The sequence below is a fragment of the Anguilla rostrata genome, chromosome 11 (genome assembly GCF_018555375.3).
Source record: "Anguilla rostrata isolate EN2019 chromosome 11, ASM1855537v3, whole genome shotgun sequence".
In the NCBI taxonomy this organism is placed as follows: domain Eukaryota; kingdom Metazoa; phylum Chordata; class Actinopteri; order Anguilliformes; family Anguillidae; genus Anguilla; species Anguilla rostrata.
The window spans coordinates 25574724-25599164 of record NC_057943.1 but is presented as its reverse complement, the minus strand read 5'-3'; the positions used below and the strand labels follow the sequence as shown (position 1 = coordinate 25599164).

General features: G+C 43.3%; 1 protein-coding gene across 8 annotated transcripts in view; it reads left to right on the top strand.

Moving 5' to 3' along the window:
• Positions 1-179: 179 nt before the first annotated feature.
• Positions 180-24441, top strand: part of scn8aa (sodium channel, voltage gated, type VIII, alpha subunit a) — a 77828-nt gene continuing 53566 nt past the window's right edge. For 4 of the 8 annotated variants that reach the window (XM_064298992.1, XM_064298989.1, XM_064298991.1 and 1 more), the window contains exons 1-6: positions 180-315; positions 8951-9283; positions 16994-17112; positions 18108-18197; positions 18464-18592; positions 22107-22198. In XM_064298992.1, coding sequence (XP_064155062.1) covers positions 9008-9283; positions 16994-17112; positions 18108-18197; positions 18464-18592; positions 22107-22198 — 706 coding nt within the window. In that variant the 5' untranslated portion in view covers positions 180-315; positions 8951-9007. Of the gene's footprint in view, positions 316-1677; positions 2805-8950; positions 9284-16993; positions 17113-18107; positions 18198-18463; positions 18593-21789; positions 21882-22106; positions 22199-24441 lie in introns of those variants that run through there. The other 4 variants (XM_064298994.1, XM_064298990.1, XM_064298986.1 and 1 more) reach the window with 2 other exon arrangements.

Here is a 24441-nt window from a genome sequence, read left to right as displayed (position 1 = left end):
TGTTGTAATATTTTCGTCGCATACTGCGCCTTCCTTTGAATGCATCACAATAAGGAATGCAATAAAATCTAGAATCTTATTCTTTTTATTAACAGCGTTCTCACATACAAAACGACGGTCCCTTGTCGTTTCTAAACAGGGTATTTGCCGACACTCCCTGATATTTTGCTGGGAGTCATCAATTATGCAGGGTAACCGCACGCACTGAGAAGGAAGATAGCAGCAACAATATGGCGACAACCGCAGTTTCTCCAGAAACCGTTCGACATCTGCAGTCCAGCGACGCCTTTCTGGATTTCTATTAACGGGGAAAAGGTAAGCCGTTCTTCTCTTTTCTGCAGCGGTTGAAGGTTTTTCGCAGATAGATTGCGTTTCTGTGCTGCCAACAACGTATACAAAATGTCGCAGAGCAGGTTTTCTCCCCAGCATTTTTTTCGCCTGTATTTGTGAATAGGCTGATTGCCAGAACGATCACGTATATGCTCAATAAATTTCACAAATCAAAAACTCAACGGTCGATTCCTTTCATGTGGATCAAAATGGAATTTTCTGGACAGAACAACATATAAACATGTAATGGGTGTTGGCCTTACATAGGACGGTATGGGATTGAATTTGTTTTAATGGGATATGTGCGCATATCATGGATTAAGCGTGACAGTCATGTCAAATTGTGGTTGTATTTAACAAGAAAGCAGGATAAAATGGGCAATCAGATGTGGTTTTGTTGTTGCACATAATGGTTACCCGTTGTACTTAAGACTTGATACAGGGAAGTACCATATAGCCAATAACGTGATAATTTTGCCCCCCCTCTCCACCCCCCCCCCCCCAAAAAAAAATCACCCCTCCCCATACTATTTATGGCAGTAATGCATGAAATGAGCATAGTAAAATGAAACTGTTAGTCTTCGCACTTTACACGCAGCTAAAGTATATTGTTACATTTGACATTTTGTATGCAATAATCACTCATGTCTGCTTTCATACATCTTGATGTTGGGGGCAACGTAGTCCTCACGGGTGTGGTACATTTCTTTCACATATTTTAGAAATTCAGAAAAAATATTGGCACAAAAGAAAAAACTGTAAATTGGCACGGGACTTGTATGAAAACTATTTTAAAAATAGAAATATATAGTTTATATAGTTGCGGCTACGTATGTTCGATATTGACTTTTGTTCGGACGTAAACCGTTACACACAGAAACCTCCCACTGCAGTGTTTGCAGTATTTCTTGCAGGCTGTGGCCCGCGCGCTGGAGTAGACGTGTGTATGTGCATGCAATGTTATACGCATACTCATCAATGTACATCAAGATGCTTGTTGTTTGTATGTAAATTGAAACCCGTATTTTCTGATGATCGGTAGTAAAAAATACATTTATCTCGATAACCTGAAATCCCAATCATTGTCTACGACTGAACGCATGTTCTCTGTAAGAATAGGGTGGAATAAAAATTGTGTGTGTTGGGGGGGGGGGGGGGGGGGGGGGTGAGGAGTGGGGCCTTGTGTCAAGTGTGCAAAAGTAGTAAACAACCCCCCCCCCCTCACAATTGAAAGGAAAATGTAAAACATGAAAATATTAGCACAAGTTCCAAGAAGCTGCATTGCCAGCGCTCCTTAGATGGTATTCAGCTTTATTTTTCCCTCGGTACCATGATTAAATAAAATGCTCACAGTCTTCAGCCCCGCGAAATGTAGCAGTGAGTCAGATAATTTGTGAAAATATAATTGGTTATTGATTCCTTGTCGATTGACTGGTTATAACCGGTTGATGTGGTGGGACTGGGGCTGATGTCTGTGGCGGGGCGTCTTTGCGTGTAGGTGAATGAGAGAGCCAGCCGCGTGTTCCTGTACGTGGCTGTTATATAACAAATTCCCGATGTAGATACTGTAGGCAAGAGGCGATTCGGTTATATGAAAACGTAACGCATCATTATTTTCTGAACGATCGAAACCTATACACAGTCTATACAGCATTTCTGCCCGACGCGACATCAAATTGAATGGACCTGTCGGTAGACGGCCACGCGCCAGAATTTGTGCTATTTACCTGCACAGGCAAAAAAAAAAAAAAAAAACAATACCAGGGAACACGACGCCGTATTCGGAAACCAGTGGTTTTGTGGTTCTTTTGTGTTTTTGGGTAATTACTGGATGGCTTGATTACGGAAATGAGCAGGTGCCTATGAAATTATTTGTACATACGGAAAGCAATGCCCACGGCCTATGTTGTGTGGCTGTCTATACACATTGGTCGTCAGTAGGCTATATGTGCATTCAGTGCATTGCTACTCGTCTCCGTGTCTTATACGCCTGCGCTCTAGCTCCCTAGAACACTGGCTCTAATTTCTCCAGTGCTTTCCAGAAGCCAGAGATTCCCAGTATTTTATACATTTGGCTTTTGATGTACAGGAATAGCAAGATCACGATATGTTATGTTGGGCAAATGGAATGACGGAATGTGAACCTGATTTTTTCTTAAACGGTGCCTGTGATTCTCAATATTTCTTCTCTGCGGCTCTGCGCCACGTCGTGGTGCTGAAACGGACAGCGCCTGTGCTGAAGGATTCCATCACGCCGCCGAGCTATAGGAATTTTCCCCCCTGTGCCAAATCCAGTGACGCTTACTCCCGGTGTTTTTGTTTTTACTTAAATCTGAATTTTTCCGAAAATTTTGGGAGAGTATTTAAACATCCACATGGATTATAACAGGTCGGGCTTTGGAAAATATTTGTTTCTTTCTGGGGAATTGCTACTGAGGAATAAGGACTACAATTTACAGCGTTTGATTTGAAACGTGAGTATTTACCGATTTTTTCAATGAATGATATTCTTGGCAAGCTCGATTACGTTTTCTGAGACGGCATCAAATTAAATGTCTGGCTAGAACGTTTAGTAATGTGATCCATTTTGTTTTCCTTATGGTTGCTTTTTCGCGATTTTAGCATATGCCTTGTATTGTCATTGTGTTTTAGTTTTTTAAGATCAGATTAATCAAATGAAATACTCAGTTTTTTAAAATCATTTGTTTGTAATATTGATTTATGTGCTTCCTCCGAACCTTTAACTGATGTTATCTGTGATGCACTATAAGCGATTGTGTTATTTGGCCTGCTATAATAACGATTCACCTTGAACGATCTCGCTATCACCTGCTTTATGATTAACCTTTTCTTAGACAGACTAATCGAATTTAATTCTATTTTCCCCATTTCTTCCTTCACGTATATATATATATTCGTGTTCATGGGCCAAATTGGCTGTTTTTACCAAATTAGCTTTAAAAGTTTGTTTAAAAGTCATTGTAGCCTATGCTGTATATTGGCATTATCTGGGGCTGGAGGCCTGATTTACTGACATTGCCACACACACACACATAGGCAGATCAAATTGCGGTAACTAAAAGTAGAATCGTTAGCTCATGCAATCATGCGTTGTCTTCTACTTGGGCAAGGAAAGGTTTAACGGTTTATTAATATGTAAGGAGTGAGGTAGCAGGACGACGTTGTGTCCCTCGAGCGCTAAGCTGCGCTGCTGATTAGCTGAGCAGGTCTCAACGCGATGGGGTGCACAAACCTTTCAACCGTCCCATCTTTTGGCTAACGAACTAAGGTTATTGGCAACCAGGTTATGCATTTTTTACACCTCATCATTCTTCTTATGCTGTATTAATTTGGACGTTTTAAGACAGTATATAGGCTGTTTATTATAGATATTCCTGTCTACAGCTGTGCATATTTTCCAAGGAAAAACACTATGAAGTCCTTTGTTAAATCAATAAATCGACTGTAGAGCAATTAAAAAAAAGTATTTGGGTATATTAATATTTGTCCGTAAATCGCATGATATTAGGTTTCACCCACATTGCTTTAGTCATTCAGCTTTATAATTAACAAGTGTTTTTTGCCACCAAGTTTGGTTTGTGTCCAACAAAACATAAATTAATGCATTTGCATGAGTGTAATTGTGGACCAAAATCGTAAATTCAGCGAATTGTCTTACAAAAGTCCAGAGTTCTCAGTTAATTGTGTGTTCGCATAAATTCGTATCCTTTTGCGATTATTTATGTCATTATTCCGCGAGTCGTTCCAGTGAGACCGAACAGTTCTTATATTCGAATAAAGCATTCGAAAGAACTATAATTCTGGATATGTGGAGTCGTTATTGAATTCCTGCAAGAAGACCTCAGCTCTCATTCAAGTGAACCTTGGGCTGCACGTACCCTACAGTCCTTTTGATGTAAAACGCCATCTCTGTTTTGATTTAATTATCTATGTGCAATGATACAGTAGTACTGAATGCCTTGACATAATTGTTACAGATAAACCCCTTAGAATCATAAAAACTTAATCAAAGTTATGGCCAGTGGATGTTAAAGGCAGAGTTAGTTGTATCTGTAGGATTAACTACACCGTTTGAATGGTGTAATTGCTGGAATGGAAAGTATAATTCAAGCTCACATCTCTTGGGCAGGTTTTTGTGCAATTATACAGAAGTTTTAAAGCTTTAACCCCAGGGTTGGATAATGTTTAATAATCTAAAAAGGTAAATATGAAAATAAATGAATGGTGAAATGCATAGATGATGGGTGGGGTTAGGGTGGGGATACGTGGGGGCGGGGCCCTGGTGCAGTAGTATGGGGGCGGGGCCCTGGTGCAGTAGTGTGGGGGCAGTAAGGGTGACTCAGGGCGTGCTGAGCTTGTGTGCGTACGTGTGTATTTGATTGGTAGTGTCTGAAAATCCAGGCCTTTGTGTGTATCACCGTCTTCCACCATGTCATACAATATTGTGACACGTATATGTTACGCGATGCCTCTCGCTTTTTAAAGTGGGCCTCGTCCGGTTCTGAACCGGAGAAGCTCATGTTTTGCTTGATAGGATTCCACGGAGCACTGCATAATTTATTAACTTTGTCACTCTCATCCATGATCCCGGTCCAGGGACACTGCATTGCTCGCGGTTTTGTCCCGTGTTATCCCCCAGTGCAGCTGGGTGCTGGTGAATTTCATGCCTCTGCTTAGGGGTTGCACTGCCGTGCCCAGCACAGCTCTCAGGTGACGAGTCCAGCAGACTTGGGTCTAATACGTATTTGTTTTGGATTCAAATACTTTTCTCTGCTCTGTTGATCTTGCCTGGTGTAATTGAGCCTGCCAATATGACCAGGAGGTAGGCGTTGCACTTTTTGAGAGTATTTCATTGGTTCCAATGCACCAGACAAGATCAGTAAAGTGTAGAAAAGTATTTGAATCCAAAACAAATACGTATTTGACCCAGGTCTGGAGTCCAGTGGCTTAGCTGCTACACTACGCCGCTGCCTGTTGACTCTGCTGCATGCTACAATTAAAAAAATTTTAATACACATTCCTGGGATGGGAAAAGAAATAATTTGCAAGGAAAAATTCAGGAAATTTGAATGGCTTTGTAGAAACAAGTTGTAATGTGCCAGCCGTTGGATTCAGAGATAATTCCTTAATTAAGTAGCTTTATATAGAGACTTGAGGGCATGTGTGATCGGGAGGTTTAAAGATTGTTCTGTGTGGCCTTGTTAGGTGAGATTATCCAGGGGAGATTTGGAGCTCCTGTGCAGCAACTTCAAATCTCCTGGCCCTCCTGCTCCGCTCCCTGTGTTCGACAGTGTTTAAAACGGATGAGATCTGCTCCTCAGGGTGCTGTCCGCCACCAAGAGCCGTAAGCTCTGCAGTGATACCGCATCCTCTCTGACTCCAACTCCCATCATCCTCCCTACCTCCAACTCCTATCATCCTCCCTGCCTCTAACTCCCATCATCCTCCCTGATTCCAACTCCCATCCTCCTTCCTACCTCCAATTCCCATCATCCTCCCTGCCTCAAATTCCCATCATTGTCTTTGCCTCCAATGCCCATCATCCTCCCTGCATCCAACTCCCATCATCCTCCTTGCCTCCAACTCTCATCATCCTCCCTGCCTTCAATGCCCATCATCCTCCCTGCCTCCAAGTTCTGTCATCCTTCATCTCCCTTGGAACACTTTTCTTGGCCTGTGTGCTGTGTTTTGGTGTGTAATATTAAAACTTTATCCTTCCAAGTAACAGTGAGCACAGTGGTGCTCTGTGATCTGTTCTTCAGGGGAACACTAGTGGCAGTATGTTTATGTCATGACACGGATTGCAACAGTATGAAGTTGTTCTGCATTTTTTGGTCTTACATTTTGATTTTCAAAGGTACACTGATGGAGGCTGGTAGAACTGTGGCATGTATATGCATATGTGTGTGTGCACACAGTCGGGTGTGGCCCAGTGGCCCAGCAGCAGGATCTCTTGATGGCTGACTTTTTCATCAGTTTCAAAAAGTCAACAGTTTCCCTGAACTTAAACTCTGGAAATGCAATGTCATGTTTTGCATTGGGGATAAAAATGAACAGAAGTAATGGAGATATTGATTGAAGCATTACAACGTTATGGAACCTAGTTGGTTTGGTTTGAGTTTAACCCACCTTACCCCCTGACCCCACCATGTGAAATGAGAAAAAAAGAAACATACTGTAGTGCAAATTACTTAAATAAAAAATCTTTAGTATGTTGGCCCTAATATCGACACCAGAATGTTACTGCTTTTTGCTCTTCAGCTTAAGAACTTAATCAGGTGTGATGGCCATTTGTGATTTGTATTTTTTTTAAAGAACATAAGGGTATTGAAAAACAACAGCACCATTGATTTTCACAGTTTCATTATGGACTATATAAGCAAGCTTTCTATCCTTGCCATTTTCCTCACTGTGGAGTCATATACTACCCGTATACTTGGTTTGTGCATCCGCAGGTGTCTGGCCTGACCATCAGTGGGTCTGACCAGGAGTAGCTGTTAGGGCGATGAGGTGGTTGCATCATCATTGTCTCTTGCCTGAGCACCTGTGGGATGCACAGTCCTTCTATGTTAAGACTGTGCAGCTCAGCTGCTGGAATGTGGGGTGGTCGGAAGCAGTAACCGATGGTGCTTTATTAAGTATGCCATGTTTTTGCAAGTATCTGTAGCATAGTAATGAATAGTGAAGTGATTGATTGCAAGGTTAAAAAAGAGCTTTAAAACTTTCTATTTTCAAAGGCTCCAAATGCTGTGAATGCATATTACAGAAAATCACTTGCATTCATTATCAAAAATATATGTGAATTTCAGGTGTGTATATTTCATTCATTCATTTATTTGTTGACTCGATAATTTATCTCCCTTTTCATATGCTATTGGGGCTGGAAGTAAAGATATTTTCCCTTTGGTAGGTGAAGGTTACCAGCCTACTGTTTTCAGTGTTCCTCGCGAGACACATTAGCAAGTTAACTAGTAACGTTGACAAAAATTTTGAAGGAGATATAACATTCTGCCAAGTAAAAACTAGGTTCTGTCTAGGTTAAGAAGTAGGTTCTGTCATGCCGCTTGCGTGTCTGTAGTCGCAGTGGATTGTGGTCATTGTAGTTATTGTGATGGTTATTTCTGCGCAAACTGTGTTTAGTAGCCTTTAAACAAGACCAGGTTAAAACCTAGTATATGGCTGGACCTAACACATGTGATCCGGCCGACCAATGGTGTGACTTCATAACTTGGCCGACCAATGGTGTAACTTCATCACTCACTCAGTCACTCACTCAGTCGGTCACAGACATTTGCGTTCGTAGGGCTGGCCCCGCTGTTGCGGTCCAGCCAAAAACGAGAACATAAAAAAGTACCATACCGAGCTTGGAGAAAACACAGTTTAATCGACCAAATTAAGACAATTCAAATAATCGAACCGACGCAGATCGATTAATTATTCAAACTCCGAAAAAACACCAAAATGTCGGTTAATTGCTCAATACTACCCGCTGGTATTTCAGCAACTCATTTATGTATTAATTTGTTAAAACATGGCCTTAGGCCTAACTGGACTGTAAGTAATGAAATTAGAGGCATTTAAAGCGCTGTGTTGTAGCTCACTTAAGGCTAACTCACTTGTGCGGTTTGGTGCGTGATGTCTTGGATAAATGGACATTTGCTCACTGACAAACAGGCTGTTAGTAAAACAGACCTGAATTTTACTGCAGAGCGTCACAGTAATATTAAACAAACCGCCCTTTTCAAAAGTCACTTATTACTATTGCATGTATTTATCAACAATGATGCATCAAATTGGTTTTTGTGGAGAGGTATTGATCCAAAACTGTGTTAACGGCTTGTGGTTGAGGTCCTATTAATTGTTATACTTCTGATAAAATATGTGGATTCAGATTATTATTGTTATTATTATAATTACTGGGTGCAGTGCATATGCTTATAATGAATGTCTTCTGGAAGACTTGATTTTGTAAGTTTGTATCCTCTGGTGAAACATTGTGATTATTCAGTGGTGTAGTAGATAGTGATTATTTGGTGGTGTTAAATAGATTGTGATTATTCAGTGGTGTAGTAGATCAAGATTATTCAATATTGTGTTACAGTTTGTGATTATGTAGTGGCGCAGTACCGATTGTGAATGCAATTTGATTCGTTTTATTTTCTTCCCCTTGCGTAACACTGTTAGCGTGGTGGCAGTAGAGGGTTGTGAAAATGAGGGTTGTGCAAAAACGTTTGCTTTAAAATAGAACCTTCTGAAAAGTGAAGGACAAGCCAAGTGATGGAGGGCTCTTCTCCCCCATTCTAATTCACTTCCATGTGGCTGCCATCTTCCATTTGCTTAATGCGCAAAAGTTTCCCGAACTAAAGTCTGGATAACACTGGTAGTTTTCAAGGTGCCCCCTAGTGGTTATGAGAAGGCTAAGAATAATGTATTCCTTTTTTAGGTGTATGTTTTAATGCGTTATTTGTCCATTGGGACCCTCCTGCTCTTTTGGTGTGCAGAGTAATGGTTGTCTGCTGCGACTGAGTTTTCCTTGCGGTCCATGGGGGAAAGAGCTTGAGAAGGCCTGCCCTAATGTTTCCTTTCTCCCCCCGTGCAGAGCCGGCTGTCCTGGATGGTATCTAACTAAAGTGGAAGCTGTAAGCAGGATGAAAACATGGCCGCGCCCCTTATGGCACCACCAGGACCTGACAGCTTCAAAAAGTTCTCCCCGGAGTCTCTGGTCAACATCGAGAGGCGCATCGCCGAGGAAAAGGCCAAGAAGCCGCCCAAGCCCGATAGCAGTCACCGCGACGATGACGACGAGAACAAGCCCAAGCCCAACAGCGATCTGGAGGCGGGCCGAAGCCTGCCCTTCATCTACGGGGACACCCCTGCGGGACTGGTAGCAGTGCCCCTGGAGGATTTGGACCCTTACTATTTGAATCAAAAAGTGAGTCTTCCCACAACCCCCATTCCCTGCCATGTTCCATAATCCCGCCTCTCGGGCTAGGAAGGCCACACCCCCACCTGCTGCCAGTAACAGGGGCAAAAGTAACTCCCATGGAGGATGAATGGGTGGGGCATGGCATGGTGTGGTGTGGGGCTATGTGGGTGTCCAGTGGATGTAGCAAGGTTTTGAAATTTTTTTTAATGTATTTGTTTTCATTGTAAACTTGTTTATTTTTTCAGCTTCTGTACTGTTTTGGCATTTTTCAAGTCCAAAGACAGACATGTTACCAGTGGTAGAGTGGGAGTGGGTCAGGTAGGAATATTACATGTGCGTGAGATCAGGTGGGCGGAGTTGAATGGGAGTGAGGTAGATGTGTGGGCAGAATCAAGTGGTAAGAAGATTGGATGGGTGAAGTCTATCAAAGGTGAGATGTGGTGGGAGGAGTCAAGTAGGAGTGACATGGAGGGGGCGGAGTCACAGGAGTGGAATCTGGCAGGAGCAAGGGGACGGGGTTGTTGGGGGTTTGATGGGGCAGGACAGGGTCATAGTGCTGGCCATGTTTGTTGGGCTAGCTGATGGAGAGCGTGTGAAACTGGAGAGCGTCTACAGCAAGGACAGATGCCTATGACCCAAAATGGCAGCAGTGTGTCTAGCAGGTATGGAACTATGATGGATTTTTATTTTGGGTGTGGGGGGGGGGGGGGGGGGGGGTGAAGTGTCCTAGGCTGAAGCTCCTGCCCCCCCCTGGAGAATGGGACCGCTCACATCCAGCCACTAAATCGGATTACTTCTCTTTCATTTGTCCCTTTTATAAAGAAAGCAGATTGCCACTGGCAAGAAGCCTTCTCTATTGAGAAGGCCCAAACAAGGCCCAGATTTAATGTATGAGAAGTAAAACCATTCATCTGAAAAAGCTCAGTACAAACACAGTGAAAAGGGGAAAAAAATCTGAATAAGATTGTGGCCCTGATCTTAAAGGGGAATCACTCATTAATTGAGCAGTGCCATAAGGCTTTCAGGTAAGTTGGGTCACATGAGCAGGCTTTCAAATCTGGTGCGTCTTTCACAAACATGACTCAGACTGAGGATAATTATGCTTTATTTTTTTATACCTTTTTTTTTTTTACACAAAACCCAGATACCTGTTTGGTGTGAAGTTGAGGTGATATTCAGCGATTGACTAATCAAACAATATTTTGAACATCTGCAGTTGTTTTTGTTATTTGCTATGTGTGAGCTGTGTATATGTTTCCAAGTCACACAGTAAGATGGTGATAATGGGGATAATGGGGGAGAAATGAAAATTTGTTTCCTCACTCTGCCCTCTTTCCCCCACCCAACCATGCTGGTATGCGGGGAGTAATGTGGGAAAAGTTCCCATGATGCACTTGGCTCAGCTCCTCTCAGCTGGCTGCCACCTCTGTACTGTGGCGACACACTGCTCTATTCAAAACTTGGGACGTCATTTACAGGGTGACCTCTCTCGAAGTAGATAAAATTGAAGCAGTGAAGCAGCTGAGAACAAAAGAACCCACTTCCTACTTTTTTCCCCTGGAGATAGTGCCTGGCTCGATATTCCATCTCTGCTGCACTGTTCCGGCCGGAAAAAAGCTTGAAACGCAGAGCAGGGACGGCGACGTTGAAAGGCCTCCCTTTCGCTGCCTTTCTGTCTTTCATCTGCCAGAAGCGTTGTGGTGTATCTGTGGTAAATTCACCTCCGGTGCAGTTTTATATCAGCCCATAAAATGGCCACAAGCAATGTGAAAAATTAATAGAAGCTCTCTGAAATAATCTTAATGCCAGTTGTGATAAAACGGTAATTGTGTATGTGTGTGTGCTTATTGCAACGATTATTTAGAGCTGGCATAGGCGTCTAGTGCTATCCACGCTCCTTATATACTTTTTAATTGTGTTCTAATGGTGGGAAGCAGAGAGGGTTGCAGATGGAGGTGAGATCACAGAACAGGAAGTGCTGTGGCAGGGAGTCAGATGACCCGGTCTCAGGCTGATTGGAATGTGGGTTGAGAACAGTGTTGCCAAGTCCGCTTATAAAACGTGACTTTGGGCTTCTTTTTTCCAAAGTCACTTTAAAAAAATTATGGGTAGGCTATTCCCCCATGTTTCACAATGCCCTCCCCCCCCCCAGTTCTTAATCAATTTCTACCCCGCCCAGACTTTCCCCCGGTTGTCAATTCCCAATACCTACACTCCCCCCCCCCCCCCTCCGGTTATCTATTTCTACACTCCCACCCTGGGGTCCTCAGTAGCTCTTCCACTTCATTGGGCTTGTTTGATTGTTTGATGACAAAGTCGCTAATCCGTCTTGGTAAATCTGGCAACGCTGGTTGAGAGCCGGCTGCCCTGTGGACTTTGCCACACGGCCTCCCCTCCAGGATATTCACTTAAACTCCTAAAGGTGCGTTTGGCCTGCATGGTGTGGGCCAGCAGCATGCTGGCTGACTTCAGACCGAGCTGCTGGGGGAGTGATTAGCTCAGGGCAAAGGAAACCGCAGGCCCTTTGTTCCAGAGCCCCCAGCCTGTGGGTTTAGAACGATAGAAGTCCAAGCCCTGAACAGTCCTTGCCAATAGCAACCCTCACTGATACAGCCTATGGGCTAGAAGTCCTCGCCAAAACTAACCAGTGGGGGGGGGGGGGCAGGCAATAAAAGGGCTCCACATTAGGGCAGCCAATGAGAGCCCACACCAGGAAAACCAGCAGTCACTTTTATCTAACTGCTTGAGAATGTTCTTTTATGGAAATCCATTAAAGATCATTTCCAGCTTTATGTGGGAGATTATTTAATGCTCTTACTGTCAATAGAACCTGAACGAATCAGATTACCCATGAGGTAAGTTTAGAGGGTCACTTCAGAATTTTGTGCGAGTGTGAGACTGTACGTGCGTATGTTTGTGTGTGTGTGTGTGGGTGTGAGAAGCTCGTCCAGCTAAGGACTGCTGTGTTCTTCTTCCACCATGCTGTTAGGTAACTGTTAGGAGATCGGCTCAGGAGTAAAATGGGCACCCTCGATGAAGCGCGCTGCTTCTAGAAATTCTGTGAAATTTTGGCTGGGGGAGGGGGAGGTGCATGTGCACTCTCTTATCCTCATTATCAGTCCTTTCCAAACCTCCGTCACGCTGGCTACCCCTGTCTCCTGTCTCTCCAGCAATGGGGGTGGGGTTAAAGCAAGCACATTAGGATTCTGCAGTAGGCAGGCCCTGATGAATTGCTAGGTCCCCGATTTTAGTGATCTGGCATGTTTCTCACAAAGGCTAGCGATGTTAGCGCCTGTTACGGGGGCCCTAGCGTTTTCCCTGGCAGTGCTTTTGGATTGAGGCGCAGCGCAGGGCATTGTCCTTACATCCCCACCAGGGATGAGGGAAGCCTCTTTCTGCTCTCCTTTATGGGGTAGCGAGCTGCAGGCTTGTTTTTTAACCCTGTACAAAACTTTGGACTGTGCTGAAGTCACGGAGGGGAAGAGCAGGGGGGCAGCGGAATAGTGGGGTCTGGGAGTGTCAGGCTGCAGGGAAGGGATTACACAGGGATGGGAGTAGGAGTGGCTTAGCAAGAGCACTATCGCCTAAACCTATACATACGTACTTACGTAAGTCACTATGGGTAAGAAATTCTAAATAACTAAACAGGACTGTACGAGTGTAGGAGTGGGGTTGGGTGCGGGTGTATGGTTGGGGGATGTAGTGTATGATTTGGTGGGGGGGGGAGGGGGGAGGTGATGTGAACCAGCGTGGCGTGTGCATGGGGCGCGGTTTCCCCAGAGCCAGTTTGGCTGAGCCGTGCGGTGTGTGTGATAAATGAAGCGGACTCTGATGACACAGCAGCCTTGGTCTCCCGTGGGGGGCTGGGCTCTGCGGAGTCGATACCAGCAGCATCGCCTGACGCACCCGCTCGCGCCCACCGATGTTTCAGACCGCTGCGCTGGCGGACAGGATCCGCTTTCCAGGGCTGTAGGGGTTAAAGACAATAAAATGCCCGGAAGCATATGTGTACCTCTCTGTGTGTTAGCCTCCGCTGTGTTAGCACCCTGCTGCTTGAGCTTATTCTGTGGGACTGTGTCAGAGAGGATCCACCCAGCTGTGCTAATGCCTTACCGTGAACGTGCATGCGCGTGTGTGTGTGTGTGTGTGTGTGTGTGTGTGTGTCGGGGGGTATGCCCGTGTTCTTGTGCGTGCACCATGAGTTTGTGGTGGTGTGGTCCACTGCCTTCAAATGAATACAAACGGCATTGTGTTAGCGAAGCTAACAGCATCTGTTATCGTTTGGAGTGTGAGGGCTTCTGAAGGAGAGAGGCTGAACTGAGGGCTTTGGTCACTGAGTGGAAGGAGGCTTCAGGACCATCTGAGGAATCAGCTGTGTTTTTAGATTACAGAGATGACCGTTTGATTCCCAGGAGGCAAATACTGGACCCTGACTTGATCAATACTCTTCACTGATATGCTCTGATCTCTCTCTTTCCCTCTCTCACTCTCCCTCCCTCTATCTCTCGCTCCCTCTGTCTTCTGTCCCTGTCTCTCCTGCTCTTGTTCACTGTCATGCTCCATCTCTCTCTCTCTCTCTCTCTCTCTCTCCCTCTCTCCCTCTTGCTTTCTCTCCCTCTCTCTCTCTCTGTCCCTCCTCTCTGGTCTGATAATGCTGCAGTTCCCCCAGTCTGTGTGTCTGCCACTGTGCCACTCTGCTGTGGATTATGAAATTTTCAGTAGCTTTGCATCAGTCATGCTTTTGGAACAAAAGCTGTGTGCGTTTGTGTGTGTGTGTATGTGCATGTGTGTATGTGTGTATGTGCAGTGTGTGTGTTTGTGTGTATGTATGTATGTGTGCGTGTGTTGTGTGTGTTTGTGTGTATGTGTGTGTGCGTGTGTTGTGCGTGTTTGTTTGTATGTATGTGTTTGTGTTCTGTGTGTTTTTGTATATGCGTGTGTATGTGTTTGTGTGTGTGTGTGTGTACTGTGCGTCTTTGTGTGTGTGTGTGCTGTGCATGTTTGTGTGTATGTGTGTGTGTGCTGTGCGTGTATGTGTGTGTGTTGTGCGTGTTTGTGTGTATGTGTGTGTGTGTGCGTGCTGTGCGCTTCTGTGTGTATGCGTTTGTGTTTGTGTGTATGTACTGTATGTGTGCGTGTGTATTTGTGTGTATATGTGTGTGTTTGTGTGTGTTTGTGTGTATGTGTCTGTGTGTGAATGTGCGTGCTGGCATCCTCCCTCCCCAACTCCCCCCACCAAATACTATTTGGATCTCAGTTGTTGTTTTGGCAGGATTTCAGTATCTAAACAGGATATTGATTGTGATGCATTGATATTGATATTGATATCTGTGGAAGATTGAAATACATCTGATCCTAGTGGCTTGTAGTGTTAGCCATTCCATCTTTCTCCCCACATTGCCAGCGGCTTGTTTGTTTCTGTTGGGAGATGTGAGCTTGTCGCTTATGTTAGATTACATTTTATTCCATTCATTTATCAAACACTGTTGTGCAGAGTGGCTTAAAACCAAGTGTCCAAGGGAATTCAGAATGGGGAAAAATTAAGTAACAGCACAGAAATAGGATACTTAACATGTTTGAAGTTAGAAAGAGTATAGTCAATGATTGCTTCAGTCAGTTTATTTGTAATCTTTAATCTGGTCAGCCGGCTAAGGTGATGAGCATATTCTAGGCTATCAGTACATTTTATAAAGCTGACTGAATATCCACTAACCTGGCAACACAACCCGAGTTGCATGAAGCGGTAGAGATGAAGCCATGAAAGGAGTAGCATCAGCGAGAGGCTTGTTTTTAAAGATCCCTTCAGCCCTGCAGTCTGGTCGGCTCTGTACGCGATGAGCTCCCCGGTCCCCATTTTGCAGGAACATTTCTAAAGGTTCTTTCTTGTCAAACTTTTGGTCTTATTTTTTGAGAATTATTACTGCCCACCATTGGAATGCAGAAATAAGACCTTGAGAGCTGTTTGAGGTGTAGAAACTGTCCCCCTGTACCTTATCCTGCAAGGTCCTCATTGATACCATAGATTTAGTGCACGATTTGGGGTAACCCCCCCCCTGCAGGGCCCCCCCCCCCCTTGGCTCTAAGTGGTGTGCAGTGCAGCTGTCCCTGCAGGGCTTAATGCAGGGGTAGGCCTAGTAAAAGCAGAAGAACGGCTTGCATGAATGCGCAGGCGAACCTCATCAATCTTTCACGCAAATTGCGATGTTTTATTTAAGCGGTTGCGAGGTCGTCCGCTCCTGCTTCAGCGCGGTCGCTCCGTGAGCAGAGCTCCGGCTGAGGTGGGCCTGGCGACCAAGCTGAGGGAAGGGAAGATTGTTAAACGAGGGCATGAAGTGGATGCACCCCCCTCTCTCCCTCCCTCCCCCCCTCAGCAGCGCACGCCGCCAAGGCCTCAGGCTCCACTGTATGTGAGCCTAATATATGACACCCCCCCCCCCCCCCGCAACTGTTTAAACAGCCCGCAGACCTGTGGCAGCAGTCTGCTGTAGCGGTCTCTCGCCCGGTCATTCAAGGGCGCCTCTCACCACTCGGTTGATCAGCGGTGGTTTTTGGCTCTCCGAGGTGCCACCGGCAGCACCCCCCCCCTCCCCCCCTGGACTGTACTTAGCGGCTGTGTCAGATGGTAGCAGTGTGTGGTGGCGGAAACGTTAACGTGGGTGTCTCCAGTTTGAGCGCATTCATTGCAGGGGGAGAAAAAGGAAAGGGTAATGGGTACCCTGTGAAGGAGTGTCCACTGTGCTGTTTTTCACATGTTTATGGAGAGGAGAAATGGCTCAGAGGTTCATTACATTACATTACATTACAGGCATTTAGCAGACGCTCTTATCCAGAGCGACGTACAACAAGTGCATAGGTTTCAAGATGTAGAGGCGCAAAAGAAACACTAGAGTGAAGTAAGGATCGTAGTGCCAGAAGTGACCACATCGATCAGGTTCCCTTCTAAGTACAAAGATCCAAAAAGGAAATGGAAGAAAGAAATCCCCCCCCCCCTCCCCAGTGCTGTCTGGTCACGTCTTGTCTCTAAGAGCCAGTGGCCCATTTGCAGTGGATGTAGTTTGGCTTGTTCAGAGTGCCTCACTGAAAAACTGTAGATGTGTACTTTTTATCCTGGATGTATCATGTTTATGATCGGTCACAGTATACCCACGCATGAATGATGTTGTAGTTCCCAGGGGCTGGGGTCTTCTGTGCATTGTGGGTGCTCAGTGGAGTTCTATTGTACAGGAAGCTAAATTTCAGGTTGTGAGTCTGGATCTCCAAAAGGCCTATTTGGCATACTGCATTTTACTATGCAAACTAGCATTGCATACGCATAATAAATCGCTCTGCAATATCACACTTTCAAAATGATTTCTGAAATTATTTATATTGTTCTCATTTTTCTTATCTTTATTTTTCCATAATTGAAAAAAGCTTACATTATGTCAGTTTAATTTGAATGTACTGCGTTGTGTGCCTGCATGTTGCTAATTATACCCTATGTTCTGTAGGTTTCAGTAATGTTATATTGTTATAGTTTTGTGCTAGAAGAGGAAGCTGGGGCTATTATTATTTCATATTGGATGTATTAAACATTTAGTACTACATATTAATTGTGTTATATGACCTCATAAAGTAATGTGTGACACGCAAATTTCTTCTCCTGTTTAACATCTCTCTCCCTCCCCTTCCCCCTCTCTCTTCCTCCCGCCCTCCCTCTCTTTTTTCTCTTCACAGACGTTTATAGTGCTAAATAGAGGGAAAACAATCTTCCGCTTCAGTGCCACACCTGCCTTGTACTTCATAAGTCCTTTTAATCTTGTTAGGCGAATAGCTATTAAAATTTTGATACATTCATATCCTTTTTCAAATGGAAGTGCTGTTCAATGCTTCCTGATGTTAATGATGATGACGATGGTGACATGTCGGTGACGACTATGACAGTGTTGTGATAATGAATGTAATGGTAACGATAATGACTGTTACAGCGACAGTGATGATGACGATGACAATATCACGATTGTGACAGTGTTGACAGCAATGATCGTGCCGTTGATAATAATTACCCTTATCGTGACAGTGTGATGATGGTAATGCGATGATGACTGCAATGACAATGGTGACGATGTTGACGGCCATTATAATGGGAATGACAATGAAGGTTACAGTGACAATGATGACGATGATGATAATGGCTACGAGGATGAAGGTGACCTTGTAAAAGAGGTCTTGAGGTGTCTGAGTTGCTCTTCCTGGGACTTGATTTGTCCTTCCTCCTCTTTTTTATACTTTTACCTCAATGATATGGAAAAAACATACATACATAGCTTCCTGTGGTGTGCTTTTTCCTGTTGATTAAGTCTATGGCTGCATAATTACACCTGCATGATGATCAACTGCCTTGCCTGGGAGCAACAGCAGTGTATACGTTTTTCTGATCTCAGTTCAGCAGGTTTTGGGTCGGTGGCCTTTGTTGATAAGCATGTGATAAAGGTTGAGTAATGTAGCCCCAGGCAGCATAAGGAAATTCTGATGAGGGGGAATTATCTAAAACATTTGTTTCAGCTGATTTTTAAAGGATTCATAGCATAGCATAGCTATCTTCTCATATTATCAGAGCTTAAATGACTTTTAGATCTTAAATGTAGGTTGTAAATCTGAAGTGAGGGTAGTGTTGATTTCTCGCCTCAGTAGCACAGAACTGGGCACGGGTGACTTTGGGTGTCCCAGAAGAGCAACTCAATTTCAGGGGTATTTCTTTTGTTTGTTGTGCAGTTAGTTTGAGGTGTAGTTGATATGTGATTGTACTGGATGTTTCCATTTCTTTCTGTTTTCCTTGACTCTCTCCCACTTTGTTCAGCATGATCATTATGTGTACAATTTTGACCAACTGTGTGTTCATGACTTTTAGCAATCCCCCAGAATGGTCCAAACAAGTAGAGTGAGTACCTCTTACACTACGTAACATTTTCACACGCTTATTTTTTAATGCTGCTCAATTCTCATACACAATTGTGTTTAAATGCGTACCTAACCTTCTCTAGATTTATGGAATATTAGTTTGTGTAGTAAGTGTGTATAATGTATTAATATAAATGCAGGCACTGTGAGGGGGCGGCAAAGCGTGTCCCCTGTGGCTGTTTGCTGTATGTACCACTTCAAGAAGAGTAAGGACTTGGATCAAATGCATTCTTTATTTTCCTCTAGGTACACCTTTACTGGAATTTATACCTTCGAATCAACTGTAAAAATCATTGCTCGTGGTTTCTGTATAGACAATTTCACATTCCTGAGAGACCCATGGAATTGGCTAGATTTCATGGTGATCTCCATGGCGTAAGTACACTCCCGCGCACCTGCACACTTGCCCCATTACCTGAAGTTTACCTGTGCCAGGGAATAGCATACAACGAGCTTAACTTGTCCTTTGGCCTGCACAATTTTTCCTGCCTAGTTTTAAATTAGTCTGGTCAGAAAGGATTTTATAGTGCACTTACTTGATTTCCTTTGATTTTTCATCAAGTAATTATTTTTGAGTTGTGATGAAACCCAAACAGTTTAGCAGCCCCTAGCTGTTTAGTTCCTTTGTACAAAATAGTGGCAAAGGAATGTGTTCTGAGAATGACAGAACATGAGAATTCCAGAATCTTTCTAAGCAGCTAGTGAAGCTTAGAATTCCAGAACCTTCACAAATGAATATGAAACATGAAAATTCCACAACCTTTACAAATGAATCTGAAACATGAGAATTCCAGAACATTCTCAAGGAGGAAGTGAATATGAAAGCAGAGAAATTTTCTTCCAAAGTGGCAGTTGGGTTCTTTCAGGTCATAGCTCTATATTTTATTTGCTGTTATTAATCAAATAGGTGTTATTCCTCTTTGGTTTAGGATGTGTAAAGGACCCCTTTTTTTCCTTTCTTCTTTCTATCACCTTTTCCTTTCCTCCTTTGTGTCATGCCCTCTACGTACAGTGGGGACCAAAAGTCTGAGGACATTATCAAGAACTGATTGTTTTCACTATTTATCAAGGGCTAGTACAATTATTATTCTCTGTTTATACGTCTTATTCAGGAATACATTATGTAAGTCAATGAGTCAAGAAAGCATTTTGGTATTTATTGTTAGTAATTGGCACTTTCTCAACCCTTCCCATTGTTTATATATTTATGGTTTTTGATGATCAGCCTTTTCCCTCTTCCCCTCTTCTGAAGCAAAACACTAGAGAAGGTAGTTTGTTATTATCAATAAAATTATTTTTAAAATAATTAGTCTGTATTGGAGATGTTTCAGTCAGGCCTTTGTGCTAACCACAGCACAGAAACAGCTTTGGTCAAAGTAGTGAATGACCTTCCACCGAGTGTAGATGCTGGTGGTGCAGACATTCTTATTTTACTGGCAGCTGCATTTGATATTATAGACCACTACTAATTAGCCCAAAAACACAGTGACAAATTATCCAACATACTTGGTCATCTCACTCTATAGAGTTGGCCTAAAGTAAGGAATCTAGGGCTCATTTTAGACCCTGACCTGAGTTTTACACACCGTATTGATAATGTTGTTAAGACTGCCTTTTTCAATGCAGGAACATTGCACGAGTGAAACCTTTCCTATTGTTGCATAATACAAAAAAATAGATTCATGGGTTTGTTTTCAGCCGCTTAGATTACTGTAATGCACTCCTCACTGGACTGCCAAAAAAAACCAACTGACTGACTTCAACTGGTACAAAATTATGCTGCCAGGATTTCGACCAAAACAAGCAAGAGAGAGCACATTACACCTGTTTTGGCCACACTTACTCTCTGCTTCCTTTAGAATTGATTTTAAGATTCTCTTACTGGTTTTTAAAGCTCTCAATGGTTTAGCATCTGCATACATCAGAGATTGCTTGTCTGAATTTGTTGCTAGCCTTGTTCTCACATCTGCTAAGGCCTGCTCACTCAGTATACCCGAAGTAAAACGCTAAAGAAGTGGAGAAGTGGCTTTTTATATTTATTTTTTAAATTATTTTAATTTTGATTCTTTCTAGCCTTTTACTGTTAGCATAACAAGTTATTTTGCACATGTCTTGTCCATGCACTGCAATCCATGTATGAAAAGGTGCTATACAAATGTAAATGTATTATCATTATAATAATTATTATTATTGATAAGATCCCCTTGTTCTTGAATAGGAAGTGTAATTGCAGTATCGTAATTGCATTATTCCTTGATAAATGATGAAAACAACAAGCACTTGCTAGTGTCCTCAGACCTTTGGTTCTGACAGAGCATTGTGCCTGATCTGAGAGAGGCCACTCCCCTTTCTCACTCTCCCCTCCCCCCACGCCATGTGGGCGTGGCCCCTGGATGAAAGCTCCATGTGCAGGCCGGCGTCCAGCTCTTCTGCTTAGCCACTACGAAACTGCTATTACAGAATTTTAAAAGCTTCACATAGTAACCCAGCACTGCTTTTGTCATATGGAACAATATTCACCCCAAAGGGGAGGTATAGATTTACCTACCATGATAACCTGAGTGTGTTTCAGGCACCCATTTGGGTTATTATGCAATGATGCCCCTGTCATTGAGGGTAAGAAGCAGACCCCCCGTCCCCCCACTTCCTCTCTTTTTGAAAACCAACAGCCCTCTTCCACCGTTTGAGTCAGAACCAGGCAGAACTGGGGAATTATGGTTTCCAAGCTTACTTTTTGAACATTTAAAAAATGATTATTCTTTATGGTGTGGAAGGAGAACTGCATGATCTGGAACCTTGCTGATAGTTAGGCTGACGCTCCCTAACCATAACCGGAACCAACGTTCCTGGTGCCTCTACTTACAGGATTACTGAAAATAATAGTTTAAATAAATAAATAAATATTGCTTTGCCTTTCATGTATTCAGCTTGGTTGACTCTCCACCCATGTACAAATCTCCCATGTGTAATCTGGGTTGCAGTTTATTACCCTGGTACTTTCTGTACTCTGGCCAGACAGAGTGGTCTGGAATCATAAACCTAAACCTGGAACCTGGAGTCCTCTCTGTTTTTTTGGTTTTTGGTTCCTGGTTCTTTTTTCTGGTTCTGATTCTGACAATGGAAACGGGACTGCTGACAGCTCAATGCACCCTCTCACCCCACGCTTCTACCCCCTCGCTCCCTGACCCCATTAATCAAGTCCCACTAAATTTCATGGTAAGGGACGGGGGTTGTGGTGGGAGGATACATGGAGCTGGGATCATTTCAATGAGTGAAGTTCCATTCTACAATGTGTGTATGTGTGTGTGTGTGTGTGTGCGCACACGTGTGTGTGTGTGTGTGTGTTAACAGATTACTGGTTAGAATGTCTCCCACAATACATCTACTATTACTACTCCTGCCAGTAATGAAAATAATATTTTTAAACTATGTATCATTGTTTGAGAGGAAATGTTATTATTCAGCTTCAGGGTAGATATTTCACTCTCCTGAGGAGACAGAGAAGTGAGCAGTCTGTCATGTGCGGTGTGCCCTAACGAAGCGCTACATGTAACTCTGGTTTGATTCTGCAGGTATGTAACAGAGTTTGTAAACCTAGGCAATGTCTCAGCTCTGCGCACGTTCAGGGTTTTGAGGGCTTTGAAAACTATTTCTGTAATTCCAGGTAAGGAAGCACACAGGGGGGGCGGGGGGAGAGGGGTTGGTGTTCCTGTACGTAGGTGTCGTATTTCTTTTCCCTTTTTTCTTTCTTTCCGTTCCTTTCCTTTCCATAGACGGGCTCTGTGAGTGACGTTTCCCCCTCCCGGTGGTGGGTGTCGTGGTGCCGTTGTGCGTTGTGTGTGGTTTTTTTGTCATTGGGTGTTTGTGTGTGATCCTTCCCTTATTTCAGATATGTCACAGAGTTTGTGGACCTGGGAAATGTGTCTGCGCTGAGAACGTTCAGAGTTCTCCGGGCGCTGAAAACTATCTCTGTCATTCCAGGTGAGACCAAGTTTAAACACTAAGGCTGAGCTCATCTTATTATTATTATTACTATTATTCTTATTCTTATTATTACTATTATTTTATTTATTTCAACTATTATTATTTCTACAAATTTTTATAACTGAGATGACCATGTATATTATTTTCTCTCCAAATTATCAAAAATGGTACCAATACATTTTTGATAGGCTTTGCAGTCTACTGTCAGTCTCTAGGCCACTCCCCATTGCCCCAAATTAGGCATTTCTTACTGAGCAAGGTTTCCAGTCAAATTGAACTGCTTTAGGTAGAATGTGGTCATACGCTTATGGGCCTCTTTAATATGGCACGTTCTAGAAAGGCAGGGAAGAATCAATGTGGTGATTTCTGATCTCCATTAGTCATGTCTTAACCTAGTGAAGACAAAACACCCGGAAATTAACGGAAATGAAAGTGCAGCCTGCAGTAGATAGTTTAGGTGGCAGAGCTTAAAAAGTGAGACGTTCCCTTGGCTTAATTTAAGTCTAAAATTAAGGTCAGATCTTAATTCTGTTCTTAGATTGTTTCCAGATAACTTGTCGGTTTGCACCTGTGTTTTTAGAAAGATAGAGTCGTGGCATCAAATGAAAAATGCGCATTACAGTTTTTACTCTTAATTGTAAATAAAGTAAGAGAGAGAAGGTCTTAACATATGGCTCTTCATTTTGGCAAAGCCAGATTCCAAAAGTAAACCCCATTCACCACCAGGCAGGTGAAAAAATAGGAAAATATGTTATCCCTCTTCAGCTTATAAACAGAAACAAAAAATTATGACAATAAAGGAACTTTCAGATTGGGAAAATTGAACTTTGGAAAGGTTTGTCTTGCGTAGGAGGTAATGTGTAAATACGTGTTGGTCTCCGGATGCAAAATGGCGCACCATTCAGTGTGATCCCTAGGAACATACCTGTTGTATATTTATGAAGACTGCCAAGCCTAGTGTGTGACCTTATGCTGCATGTTGCCTCGATCAAGTCACTTGCTATTAGCTTACTGAGAGCTTGGCTGACAGATTTCTTGAAAATTTGATTTCACCTTTTGTTCACTTTTTATATTTTTTTTGGGAATTGAACTTTTTGGTTTGGTTTGTCATTTATTTATTTGTATTTATTTTTGTTGGTTATTTTTTCTCTAGAAGTACATAAAAACATCTAACATGGAAAACATACAAATGAGGAAAATAAAAATAATAAAATTGAATTGGGAATATTTTTAATGAAAGATTCGATGATAGTTGTGCCCTGCGATAAATTGCCGACCTGTCCACGGTGTATTCCTGCCTGTCGCCCAGTGCACGGTGGGATAGGCTCCAGAACCCCACCGTGACCCTGACCAGGATAAGCGGGTATAGATGATAGATTGATGGATGGATTCCATGATGTTTTCATGCAAATCTTGGGAGGGAGGGGGAAGAGCATGAAACCCAGCCAATGATATTTGTCTAGTTTAGCAGGCTGTAAAAGAACACTCTCCAATGTGACTTTTGGATTTCCCGTCTACTGTGTGGTATGACATTCTGTTGCAATGGGATGGTACTTGATTTCTTTGCAACTTATTTTTATACGTAATCTTAAAACCATGTTTAAAAAATCATTGGAGGCCTGTTAGAAGTTTTGCTAGAGGTCCTGTTACAGACTTGATCAGAAGCCCCATTACAGACTCTATTACAGCCCCTGTTACAGACTTGATCAGAAGCCCCATTACAGACTATATTACAGCCCCTGTTACAGACTATCAGAAACCCCATTACAGACTCTATTACAGCCCCTGTTACAGACTATCAGAAACCCCATTACAGACTCTATTACAGCCCCTGTTACAGACTATCAGAAACCCCATTACAGACTCTATTACAGCCCCTGTTACAGACTGTCAGCTGTGTTACTCTCTGGAGGCCCTATTACAGACTCTATTACAGACTCCATTACAGTTACAGACTGTACAAAACCCCTCTCATAGATTATATCAGAAGCCCTGTCACAGACTGTTACAACCCCTGTTGCTCTGTTAGAGCCCCAATTAGACAATAAGAAGGCGTGTTACAGACTACTAGAGGCCCTAAAACAGATTCCATTACAGCCCGTGTTACAGACTCTATTAGAGCCCCTGTAAAAGCCTAGTTGGAGGAAATTTCAGACTGAATATGGGGCTATTTGTTGCACAACCAATCGGTTGGGCCAGGCAGGAGTTGGCGGGGGGCTTTTGAAAGTGAATCCGGCCTG